Genomic DNA, 13,672 nt, shown 5'->3' with positions numbered 1-13,672 from the left:
GTACAGAATTAATCCCTTATTATTACTGTGAGGGTTACACTGTTCAAACTTTCCATGTAACTGTTCTAAAAAGCTTCTGAACATTCAGTAACAGTGGCAAATAAGAAAAAAGGAAAGCTGAATTGTGAAAGTGCGATTACATTAGTACTGCCAGATCCGGCAGTGGTATGCATGATTCCTGATACAAATAAAACACACTAAGTAATAAAAGTATTTTTTATTTTTACACAGAAATCTTTACAAAACAAGTTATAATATACAGTATGGATTAATTCAATACAAACAGCTTGCATCCTTCAGTCAGACTCGAAGTCAGGAACAGAGTTCGTAAAAAATTACAAATATTCTTTAAATAAAAAAAAATAAAAAAAAACCCTGACGTAAATTAAAATGCTTTCTCAAGTGCTAAAGAAATTCTCTTCCTTCTTAGATCTACTGAAAGAACCTTTACTTCCACTTTCTGACCCACACGGAGGATTGCACCTTTCATTTTGGAAATGTGTACCAGTCCATTGCTCCCAACACCTATATCCACAAATGCCCCAAATTGTGTAACATTACGTACACAGCCTGTAAAAGAAACACAAGGTTAAATGTTTTGAAGAGGTACTCAGCAAATGTATTACAAAAATTTATTGAAACAGATAACTGTTGGCGATTTTTCGTAAGCAATGAGTCATGATGCAGACACAATGAAACTTTTGCACCCATTTTAATATTTGGTCCATTGACCTGTTCCAGACTAAAATTCCATTTTGAGATGAGTTGAAAACTTCAACACAACTGTTTCCGTAAAGAAGATGAATACACCTGGCCCTATCAACACAGCCCTTCTGCCCGAAAACATGGAGACTTATGACATCTGTGATACAGTCTCTTAAACAGTCAGTTCACTTGCGTGCTGTAAGTTTACAGATTAACAAGTGAACAGTGTGAAGGATTCTGCACAGGGACCTTCATTAGCACCAATACAAAATTTAGGTATGTCAATAACTTAGTGTAGGTGATTAGGAATAGTTTAGTGTCTTTCATGAAACCATGGTACACAATGAAAACACGAATTTTCACATGACTGACTACGCCCAGTTTCATTTAAATGGGCTTGTTAAGAAACTTAAGTGTAAATACTGACATACCGAAAATCCCAGATATTACATGAATTCCCTCCCAACACCCCAAAAGTAACAGTGTGCTTTGCAGTAGGAACGTACCGGCCTGTGCTTTTTTGAGGAAAAGAATATTACTGTTGACTTTTAATTCAGACTGTTACATTATGATGCCCCAAACCACCTTCTTCCCAGAACTTGATTATCACAGATGGACATGGTTTCAACAAGAAGGTGCAACAGTACACACAGCTTGTAATTCAATGGCTGTTTACAGGATTAATTTCCAGGCCTCCTTATCTCCATATAGGCAATCACTAGAGCGACAAGAGCACATTGGTTCCACTCCATCTGTTATGTTTTTGATCCCTGATAATAAGTATTTTTTCTTCTTCTCTTAATTTTATGCTACACTTTCAATATTGATACATAAATACTATATGAAGTATGTTTAAATATTCCTAAAGTGCAATTAAGCTTTCCCTCATTTAAATTTATTGTTTGGATATTCCTTTTGGCTAGCTTGATTCTAGGAAATCATTAGTATGGCTATAAAGCATGTCAATTAAAAACTACAGCTAATTAAAGTAAGCACTATAGTTTGATACATGAAAAATTTTGAGCTAATCAGCATAATTCCATATAATGACATACACAAAAAGAACATTAAAGCTTTGATTTAACAGGAAAATACTTTAAACTGTCTAAAACTAATTATCTTCTGAAATAATTAAAATGAAGTTCTGAGACATTGCCAATTTCCATTGCAGATGTTACTACAACCACTGTTTGATTCTGATCTTTGACTACATACAATCATTAATTTTTTTTTTTTTCAAATAATCAGTAATTTCACACAATTTATCCTACTTTGCAATATGGTGCTAATACTTGTAAATAAGGGGATTCACACTGCATAAGGTGAACAGTGGCCAGCAACATTTTTATAAGTCAAGATCAGGTTTGTTCTTGTAGTTCATCCAAAACAGTACCATCAAGCCAAACTGATTTTCAATGTACAATGTAATTTACAAAATAACAGTTTGTTCTTGCACCCACATAAGTAGTCAGATACCTTCCAAAATTGGCAGTCCACAGTTAGACATCCACGAGTACAATCTCTGCCAGTTGTACTTTTGGTATTGGTTCACGCTACAGTCATGTACCTTTTTGTATGAGAAAATACGTGCACTGCAAACGTGCAGCACAAGCTCTTAAATTTAAAGACTAAAGACTTTCAAGTGATTACAGCACATCAAATTAAGGAACACTGTAACTGAACTGTGTTGTGACTAGCACAAGTGTGGAATAACATTGTCATCAAGATGAGTGATTGTTATTCACTATGAGCTAATTATGGACTGGATTAGTCGAGTTAGTGAAGTGTAATACTTTGTAATGATTTACTACAAGTTGGTGCTTAGTGCAAATTGTGACTTTTAATGTATATGTGAACTGTTTTTGTGCCACAATAGATCAAATTTACCACTGTAATTATATGGTTGATTTGGTTCAATGGTATTAGTGTAAGCTAAACTGAGGTGCGGCGTAAATCTTTGAGCAAACACCATCCCACAATCGCTCAGACTTGTAGCTTTGGGGTGACAGAGTGGTGCTACCAAGGTGAGACTATGACAACCAAGTCAGTACTGCTACAACTTGTGACAAAGCAAGCGTGAGTATTTTTTACTTCCTCTCTTTGTTTTGCCATCTGCCTTCTTTTTCATTTTTGAATTAAGTACCATTAACATATGTGAGTATAATCTGCATTTTCATAAAAGAGAACGGTTGGCCCTCAGTTTTAAAGAATATAATACCAGATCTAGTTACGTGGTTAGTTTTATGTATGTAATTGATTTTCCAATTTATTTTCACTATGTCTTGTTAATATCTTTTGGTATACAGTGAAATCAGTAATTTTTTTGTTACTTAAATTCTATTGTTGACTTATAAACAAATACAAATTCTATAATAATCATAAACGTTTTGAAGATGAAACACTAGCATTCTTTAAGTATTTACTTGGCTCTATTAGAAAACAGGTCAGCAAAGCCAGCCCTTAATTAATTCCAAAGTAGTTAACAGTTTTGTCAAACGTGTTGTTTGCATAACAATATTTGTTAATTTCATGATTTACACAAATAATTTGGCCTAACTCTTGTCATAGAAGAAACTGTTAAAAAGAACCAATTTTTCAATGTATTCAGTTAATCGAATGAGTTCACTTTTAATTGTAATTTCTGTAAATTTAACTTCGAACAATGTGTAGTTTCAATACCTATTATTGTGAGGATATATATAAGGGCCTGATTTCTGGTCCCGAGACAGTCAGTCCACAGCTGAGTTTCAGACGAGAAATCTGTGTTTTTTAGAACAATAACAATGCTTCAACTTAACTGTGAAATAAGTGTTACACAATTAGGCCGTGTGTTAAAACAATGACAGTGTCCACTCCATATGTACCTTTCTGTTCTTCAAAAACTGTGAACTTTGTGGTTAGGTTTTTACTGCTTGTACGTGTTCAATAGTAAACTATTGTAGCAGTATGTGCAGGTTTGGCTGCAAACTATTAATGAGGCTTTGGAACATTAAAACAATAGTGCACTGGTAATATTATTATTATTAGCGAATGTCCCCATGGGAGAACGATAAGCAGGTGATTAACATTTCTTAATGTTCTTCTTATTTTCCCAGTATTTCTTCATTGCCTCCCCAAAGGCCTTCTTCCTTTCTTCGGTCCACTTTGGTCGGAAAGGTTTAGATTCCGTCTCTGGAGTAAACTTCCACTTGTCGATTTTTCTTCTGAATGTATCCCGGTCTGATGTGTTTGTTATGTCAATTTTTGCCTTTTTCAAATCCTTCTTAACTTCAGTTACCCAGGGTATTGTTGCCTTAAGTGATGTCATATAGTCCAATAGACGTTTAGTTAACCTGTTTCCAGGTAATCTGTCTATATGTCCATAAAACTTCATCCGCCTCTTCCTGATATCTGCCTCGATGTTTGATATTTTTTCGGTTGTCTCGGTAGTCTGCAGCCTGTATCCATCTTGTGTGTATCGTGGTCCTAGGATTTTTCTAATAATTTTTCTCTCTACTTTCTTAATTTCGTGTAAATCTAATTTTCTATTCAGGGAGAGTGTTTCACTTGCATATGTGACTGTTGGTTTGATGACTGTGTTGTAGTGTCTGATTTTAGTGCCTTTTGATAGACATTTCTTGTTATATATATTTTGAATAAGTCCGAATGCTTTCTTGATTTTCTGTAATCGGTTTTTTTGTGCTATTTTCTCAAGTCCTGTTGGTTCAATAACTTCACCGAGATACTTAAAGTGCTTGACTCTAGTTATTTCACCATACTTTGTTTTTAGTTTCGAAATATCTAATTTTGAGCAGATGAATTCTGTCTTCTCAAAGGAGATTTGCAGGCCAACCTTCTCAGCACATTCTTTAAGTGTCTCAATTTGTTTTACTGCTGTTTCTTCACTGTCAGTTATAATTGCCAAGTCATCTGCAAACGCTAAATAAGGGATGTTCAATTTTCCTTTACCTCTTCCTAGTTCAATTGGCTTCCAAAAGCTTTGTTTCCTTAGTGTTACTTCCCACTCTTTCATAACTTTGTCCAAAACTATATTGAATAATAGTGGTGAGATCCCATCTCCTTGTCTTACTCCTGTTTTAATTGAGAATGGTTCCGAAATTTCCCCTCTGAATTTAATTTTTGATTTGGTTTCTGTTAGTGTTTGTTCAATTAGTTTTCGGGTTTTAGTGTCTAGGCCTCGTTCTTCGAGAATGTGACATAGAGACTGTCTGTCTATGGAATCGTATGCCTTTTTGAAATCAACGAATGTGCAGATTATTGGTTTTGACCTGATTGCTTTAATCTTTAAAATAGTTTTAAGGTTGAATATCTGTTCCGGGCATGATCTATTAGGACGAAAGCCTGCTTGGTAGTCTGAAATTGTATGTTCTAGTTGTTCTTGTGCCCTCTTTAGGAGACATGCAGATAGAATTTTGTAGGTAACTGGTAAAAGTGAAATGCCTCTGTAGTTGTTTACGTCTGATCTCTCTCCCTTTTTGTGCAATGGGTGAATTAGTGCACATTTCCACTCCTCTGGGATATTTTCTGTCTGCCAAATTTCTTGGATGATGCTAGTGATCTCTTTTAACGAATTTGGACCAAGGTTTTTCAGTAGTTCAGCTACAATTCCATCTTCTCCCGATGATTTATTATTTTTGAGTTTTCTAATGTGACTATAAATTTCTTCTTGAGATGGTGGTAGTGAAGTCTCATTCGTGTGTTCTGGTTGTAATCTGGGGAATCTTGTACTTGGTTGTGGGCAATTTAGGAGTTGTGAGAAATATTTAGCTAGTTCTTGGCAATTTTCTTTGTTAGTTAGTGCCAATTTTCCATTCTGTTTCCGGAAGCAGAGATTTTGTGGAGTGTATCCTTTGATTTGATTTGCGAATATTTTATAAAAATCTTGAGTGTTGTGGTTCTTAAAGTTTTCTTCAATTGTGTTTAGCTGTTCATTAAGGTATTTTACACAATTAGGCCGTGTGTTAAAACAATGACAGTGTCCACTCCATATGTACCTTTCTGTTCTTCAAAAACTGTGAACTTTGTGGTTAGGTTTTTACTGCTTGTACGTGTTCAATAGTAAACTATTGTAGCAGTATGTGCAGGTTTGGCTGCAAACTATTAATGAGGCTTTGGAACATTAAAACAATAGTGCACTGGTAATATATATAAGTGTGTTATTGTGGGGTTGTGAACAGTGAAAGTAAACTACTGTGAAACGCAACTGTGCACCTCTCAGCTACATTATTTAAAGAAGTCAATGTTGTACTTCCACACCCCATATTTCAGCCAGTATCATAACACAGTATGTTGACACCGAGGGCAACAAACGAAGAAGTAAAGAAGGCACACCATCACAAACTGATTTGATTTGAAGAGATTTAAATCCCAGGTATGTGTCATAAGCCACACTGCCTTGATCTGACAATACAAGAGGAAACTTCATAATCCATATCAGATGTTAATTAACACTACTAAGAGTTTCTAGGATGACATACAACAATGCATAAACATAAACTGCCAACTCCTGATTAATGTGATCTTCGAAATATAACTGAAATATTGAAATTCGCTACATAAACTAAATAAATTCAAATATTTTTAAACAAAAATAATTAAGTAAATCTTATATGAAAACCATATGATTCCTGTGACGGATTGTATAAACTTGAATAGTTCCACATTTTCTCCAAAGAATCACAAGAAGTGTTTGCATAGGTTTGTAAATTGCATTGCTTGTGCTGATTCAGTATCTGTTTTGTACTGACCTGTTGCAATCTGACCTGCCTGCAAGGATTCCATGCTACGGATATCTTTGCGAAAAAGAGGAGCATCTGAAGTACACCTTAAATCATGCCCAGGAGGTTTTTGCAGTGCATCGGCTATCAACTGCAGCTGGCTGTCAGAACATTCCAATGTATTTGACAGCTGGGTCAAACCTGCAATTGGATATTCATGAGAAAAAAAAAAGTATTATTAAGGAAGATACAGACATATAATTGCACAACTAGGAATAAGCTACATATTCAATATAAGCATCAGAAACTGGATTAAATGCAAATATTATTTTAGTTTCAAAAGACACACCTCTCTGTTCAACTACATTATGAACACGCTCGACAAAATCTGGTTTTCCAAAATCTTCCAGTCTCAAGCAACAAATTGTTAAGAACCTGCAAAAAGAATCAACAGTTATCATATATTTTTGGATAATCAAGTTTATTAATAATGCAAATTATTAGGGAAAAAACAATTAAATAACTCCCTCTTAACCTGTGGTCTGAGTGACCTGCCCCTCATTCCCAAATTTCCCAAACTATTCCACTTCCCCGTTTAAGGAAGGCCGTAACACTTCCAAAAGCTAAGTACTTCTACATATGTATATGAGAGGTATTTAGAATTTCACTTTCTACAGGGAAGTATTTGTCAGCCATTCTGCCTCATCACAATTTTATAGTTTTCTCAGGTGAATATTCCTTTTGACACTTGAAGTACTCAATCCAGTTTCACAATCAATGTGCCAAAGGAAGCAAAAAAACATACACCATGTGGGAAAAAGAGATGCAAAGACACTGAAAGACACAGGTACTAGTTGAATGAGCTACAAAGGCTTTGAAAAGGGTAATAACAACAAGATAATAATCTCAAAAGTACACTAAAAAAGTGGAAAAATAAGGAACACCTTTGCCTTATTGTGTACTGTTCCCTCATCCTAAAATATTCAAGTCCATAATATAAACAATGAAAAGAATAAAGACAACCACAGCCATTCACTGTAAGCTGAACAGTTGACTGGCACAAAAACAAAACTCAATGCATAGCTAAGCTTTCAGAGAATCTCCTTCTTGCTTGGAGCTAACAGGCTAAAATGAACTCACCCCACCCCCTCCCACCCACACACAGCTACAGTGTCCCATGTCTCAGTACTGCAGTCTGAGATGAGCTGTTGTGACAGGTTGACTGTGTGAGAAAAGAATGGTGGTGATGGAGGGGTGAAGGGAAGGTGACCGTGAGAGGTTGTTCACATTCCTTTCATTGTTTGTACTGCACCTATGTGTTTCCAGTTATCAAGAGAATACTGATGTAAATCTTGTTATGTTGAAAATATTCTTTTATTGTAATTTTCACTTCAGGCCACACAAAAGCTATCACAATCCATTTCAACTTCTTAGCAAACCATCAACAGAAGATCTGTTTAAAAATAAAAAAAGGGGGAAGGTGGGAGGAAGAAACACCAGAAATCTAAATTAATATATATTACATGAACTGTGCAATGTATTCAAGTTTGACTGGTTGCATATGCTTCTTAGTTGGATTTATAATTCAGTTTTCTAGAATTTCACTACCTCTCTCTCTTTTTTTATTTCTTTTAAAACTGACAATGTGACGATGACTAGCTAAGAAGTTGTGACCTATGATTCTTCAAATTCTCCCAGCATAATTCATGATGAATTATTTCACAGGTGAACAACCAGATGTCAGTGTCCGATGGGTGCAACACTGTTGCTTGCCGACATATTGTGCCCATTGGACACTGACATCTGGCTGTTTAGCCATGAACTATTTCATCAAGTTTAAATTTGTTATGAAATCATTTGAGTGATCTGTAATGTAACTGGTTTAATATTGTTTTTGTTTAAGATAAAAATTTTACTTGCTTAAAAATATGCTTTTTAGCCATGAACTATTTATCAAGCTGAAATCTGTTTTGAAATCATTTGAGTGATCTGTAATGTAACTGGTTTAATATATGCATTTGTTTTTGTTTGGGATAAAAATTTTACTTACTTAAAAATATGCCTAATACATGAAAAACAAGACAGCTTCAATTACTACTACTTGACGATGACAATTCACCAAAAACTGGACTTCATAAGAAGACTGGAAAAAGGTGAGAACTGAAACAACATTATAACTGAATTTAGTTTCACACCTACACCTATATACGACATTTAAAAAACGAAAAAAATGCTGTAAGAAAAATTAATGTAATTGCCCGCTTCAGTTAAAAGTCTAGATGTTAAGACAATCCCTAAAATAAACTGAATTGGAAACTGTAGACGAAGTTTCATATATATGGTTCAGTGCCAGGAGAGCAGAGGGAAAGCAAATAAAAACGCCTTTGTTAACTGAAAAGGCCAAATTTTTTAACGAGGAATAAGGTCTGCCCACAGATGAAGTTCTTTCATTCTGAGAAGAGTGTCTTCAAAATTCCTTGTCACATTCATAAACTTTTAATTTAGTTTCGTTTTTACAGAAAAGCAATACATACATTTAATTTTTTATACTGTAATCTCTACTGCTGTGTGTAATAAGTAACAATTACTTGTTTTCGTATGTTACAACTGTAGACCTTGCTTATACTCATTTAAAAAAATGATAATCTGACACTGACAGATCCCAATCATGCCTCATTATCAAGGTTCTACCATAATTAAATAGTGCTATACAACTTCTTCAAGGACAGACTCATTCATTTCATATATTTACACTGCATTTGTGAAATGTGAGGTAAAGTGTTCCCAGCTTCAGTTTAGAAGCTTTGGACTTTGACACAATGAACGAGGCGTCTTATCAGTCTCAGTACAGTATTTCACAGAATGTACAACGTGATCTAGCCAGTCACAGGTGCAGCCACTTTGATACTAACCATATTGAAGACCAGTTGAAATACTGCTACACATAACTGGCTACAAAGAAGAGGCCGTACTCAAAGGATCCCGAAATTCACACTGACACCCAGAACTCATGCCAAGTCATTAAACTTGCGGACAAAACCCTTTAATACACAGAAGCCAAATGTATCTCGTGGCTGATAGTATCGTGTTGTCCCTTGTGGTATTGGCAACGCAAAAACTGCAATGTCTTCTGCTCCAAGTCACATTTGTGAGACAGCTTCATTGGTACAAGGGCGGCAGCGATATAAAAAAACAAGGAAGTAAGTATTATGAACCCTGCTGTGAAGATGTAATATCATTGGATACTACTTTGCCCCTGTCCATAACAGAAAATATATGAAACGAGCTGTCACCTTTTGGAAAAGTGGAAAACATCCTCTTGAAAGTCCTGTTAAAAGATTAGGATGTTTTCCACTTTTCCAAATGGTGATAGCTCGTTTCATATATTCTCTGTTATGAACAGGAGCATAGTACTATCCAATGATATTACATCTTCACAGCAGGCTTCATAATAAATAATAACTTACTTCCTTGTTTTTTATTTATTTATTTATTTTTTTTTTTTTTTTACAGCACTGCCACCCTTGTACCAATGAAGCTGTTTCACAAATGTGACTTAATGTCATCCCCAGTTGCAATGGTACAAATGTTAAACTTTAGAAATACATTATTTGAAGCTTCTGGAATGCGGATGCAAATTTACCATTTCCTCTGACAGTGAAGCTGCAGCAGTGTTTCAAAATGGCTTCTATAAATTGTATATGTTACAAGCAGTGTATCGTTATTGAACTTCTCACTGCAGAGCAAGGAACTGTGGGGAATATGCACAAACATCTATATGCAGCTGTTATGGAGCATCTGCAGTTGAAAGCAGTGTGGGTGGTCACAGGTAAAAGAGGGAGAGGCCATTACACAAAGGTGATTCGGCAGAGCTCTAAGATTTGCAGCGTTTGGAGAGGCCATCCATGGCTGTCACACCTGACAAGAAGTTGCTTGCTGATGTGCTCATTCGTGATGCCAAGAGGCAACACAATTAATTCTGAAGCATACATGAAAACATTAACCAAAAACAAGAAGCACTTCAGTGCCATAACAACACAATCCTGACCAAGCTCCCCTGGAATTCCACTTGTTTGGGCCATTAAAGGAGCCATTTGTAGGGGACATTTTGATGATGATGAAAAGGTCTACAACTACATACATGCTCTGCAAGCTACCATACAGCACATGGCAGAGGATACCTTTGACCACTACTACTCATTTCATTTTTCTCTTATCCTATCTTCTGTGGTCCTTACACAAAATGTACATTGATGGCAGCAGAATCATTCTGCAATCAGTTTCAAACATTGGTTCTCTCAATTTTCTCAATATTGTTCCTCAACAATGTCACAGGATCAACTAGAGATTGAGCCCTGTATCTTTGTGATAGTTAGTTAGGCACTAAATTACTTACTCACTGAATCATTTGAGTTGAGGTACTAAAGTGTAAGAGGTGATTTGTAAAGTGAAGAAATGGCTTTGTAACCAGAAAAAGGAGGCTAACGACATGGCATAAACACTCTTGTGTCTCACTGGAGAAAGGCCATGGAACAGGAAGGAGACCATGTGGGAAAATAGGGAGAGTAGAAGAAACACCATTCTTTTTTGTGTACAAATTTCATTGTGTTGAAAAAATAACTGTTGAATGAAAAAAATATGGTGTCTTACTTTCTGAGTGATACACATCATAGCACAAAGATAGTCCCACACATTATTGTTTGCTTTGTGTAAAATTCAGTTGAATAGCTACATGTAATGATACCTACCAGTCACAACTTTCAGGAGCTCTCATTCTTCCATGTTTAAAAGTTGCAATTTAACCATTGGTCCATACCACTGGGGTACATGCCAAACTGTTGCTTGTTGATTCACCAACATTATGAACACAAACCTCTCACCAGGCATTAAGTGGCTGCAGTGGTGCAGAATGAGTGACAAATAACCGGTGCATGCAACATTTAAAAGCTGCACATTCATAAGGTCAAAACTGCATACTATCGGAATTATGGCACAATTTTTTATGTGAGATCAACTGTTTGCAAAGTGTGGCTTTTTACTCCTTGTGAGTTGACTGATTTTAACTAAATTTATCAAAGTGTAGATGGTTCAAGGTGACGACAACAACAACACTACCACTTTCCCTTAGCTTTGAATGGCCCAGCCACAGCCCTAGTTATATAGGTACCAACAGCTGAATGTGGCCTCGAAATGTTGCAACTTGCCATATTCTGCATTAATAAATCATTTTCAGTGCAGAAAGGTGTGATAAAATGATGGAAAAAGTCCCAGGGCCAACTAGGGATTGAGCCTCACACCTTAGTGATTTTTGGTAAGGCACTTACTTACTTCCTTCCTTCCTTCCTTCCTTACTTATTGAACCATGTGAGCTGAGGTACTGAAACGTAAGTATATACTGCACGAAAATTACCTAGAAATTAGGATCAATAAAATTTCTCCCAGGAAGAGTCTTCAATTTGCAGTGTAGTGTGCACTGATATGAAACTATTTTGAGGTTATTTACACTGATGCTGGTACCCCATGACTGAGGAACTTGCTCCAACAATGATTACCACAGCGAATGTGCACATAAAACAAGTAGGAATATTTACACCGTCAGTAAACTAAATAAAGAGGCAGTAGAGTTAAGTTTCAAGGTGGAAGTTTACTACAGTACTCATTGCAGGCAGGCCTTAGCATCCGGAGATGTGTGTGTGAGTTATGTTCATGTGAATGTGTGTGAGTTTTCTACATCTGAAGAAAGACTTTTCTGAAAGCTGAATATTTCTAGCATTCTATTTCATTGTGCCTACCTGCAACTCAACACGTCCTTTATGTGTTGAGTAGCAATCTATCCTTTTCATATTACTCTTATTTTGTTGTGAACCATCGTTCAAAAGAATTGACAAAAATAATTTAATTTCATTTCTACAAATTGATTTTCTCAACATGCCCCGTTTCTTGTTTCTCTCTGATTGTACAAACTTCAGCAGTCCTTTTTTCCAACCCGTGAATTAAATTCAAGAGACATATTTATGAAAGAGCTTGAGAACTTTCACCTATTTTAACTGTTTCATCTTCATCACCATATCTCATTTATCACAATCAGGCACTTCAGTGTATTTACTGAATTCAGTGACATTACCAGCCACCCACTGTCGAGACCGAGTTATCCAATTAAGCCACCATTCAAACTGGCCTCGACTAAGAAATTTAAGTCTAGCTATCTGAGTGATCTGGCAAAACTGTTGGATGAGGAAGTGTCTGGAGGAAGTGCTGTCTTTCGCTCAGAGGTAAACTTCGCATGATGTAGATATAAAGATGTGAGTTCCGAGTCCATTTCTTCCTTTATTTTTAAACTGCATTTTAGCTGTCTGTGAAAGGTATCACTCTGATGGAATCTGAAAGATAATTTGTGTCACTTTCTGATTCATCATAACATCAATAGGCTAGGTTCAGAGGCTGGGTGTAGTAGTATTGCATGCTCTAATTAAAATCAACAAAATTCAATGAGTGACTATTTCTACATTTTTGCTTGAACATCATTAGTTCACTCATTCAGCATTCCTATGCAATACTATTACTGGTAACAAGTTACAATGCCTTTATGTAATACAGGATTAATGGCTAACCCCTAAGAAAAGACACTTCTTCAAGTAACTGGTAGTGTGAACAGATAAATTTTGCATCTAGTGGAATAAAAAGGATGCTGTGACTATGAACTACTCTGTGGGGGTGTTCCCATCACAGCGGGCGTTCTTGCCAACAACTGAGGTACCTTTTGGTCAGAGTATACGACAAATGACCAACAAAACTGCATCAAGTGTTGCCACAAAGCAAAAATGCACTCTCCTGATTTCAGAAACAAAATTATCCAAGAGTTTGTTTGGGAAGTTATCCCTCATGCACTTGTTCATCTGATGCTGCACTCACAAATGTTTACCTCTCCCGTTTCTTATTGAAGAACTGTCAAGAAAATTTCTTCCGGGCAAAAACGCACTTCAGACATGATTTGGCGACATCTTTAACTCTGAACGAATAGGTTTCTACAGGAATGGTATTGATAAACTATCTGAGTACTGTCAGACTATTTTGGATACTGCTAAAGAATACAGAGTGGTAATAACTAAACTATCACTACTTGATCCAGTGTAGGTGGAAAATTATGAGGGTAATTCAATAAGTAATGCAACACTTTTTTTCTGAAAGCAGGTTGGTTTTATTCAGGATTCCAATACACTATATAATTCCCCACATTTTTGGCTACAAAA

The 13,672-nt window shown here is 36.0% G+C and overlaps 1 protein-coding gene across 2 annotated transcripts in view; it reads right to left on the bottom strand.

Annotated features, from left to right (window-relative positions):
- Window positions 1-202: 202 nt before the first annotated feature.
- The window catches only part of LOC124798282 (S1 RNA-binding domain-containing protein 1), a 240,498-nt gene continuing 227,028 nt past the window's right edge, over window positions 203-13,672 (bottom strand). For both annotated transcript variants that reach the window (XM_047261605.1, XM_047261606.1), the window contains 3 exons: window positions 6,772-6,857; window positions 6,453-6,623; window positions 203-570 (listed from right to left, as the gene is read on the bottom strand). In XM_047261605.1, coding sequence (XP_047117561.1) covers window positions 386-570; window positions 6,453-6,623; window positions 6,772-6,857 — 442 coding nt within the window. In that variant the 3' untranslated portion in view covers window positions 203-385. The remainder of the gene's footprint in view (window positions 571-6,452; window positions 6,624-6,771; window positions 6,858-13,672) is intronic.

Source organism: Schistocerca piceifrons, chromosome 5, assembly GCF_021461385.2.
Source record: "Schistocerca piceifrons isolate TAMUIC-IGC-003096 chromosome 5, iqSchPice1.1, whole genome shotgun sequence".
Lineage (NCBI taxonomy): Eukaryota > Metazoa > Arthropoda > Insecta > Orthoptera > Acrididae > Schistocerca > Schistocerca piceifrons.
The sequence above is the reverse complement of the archived record's forward strand: the minus strand, read 5'-3'. Positions and strand labels throughout refer to the sequence as shown.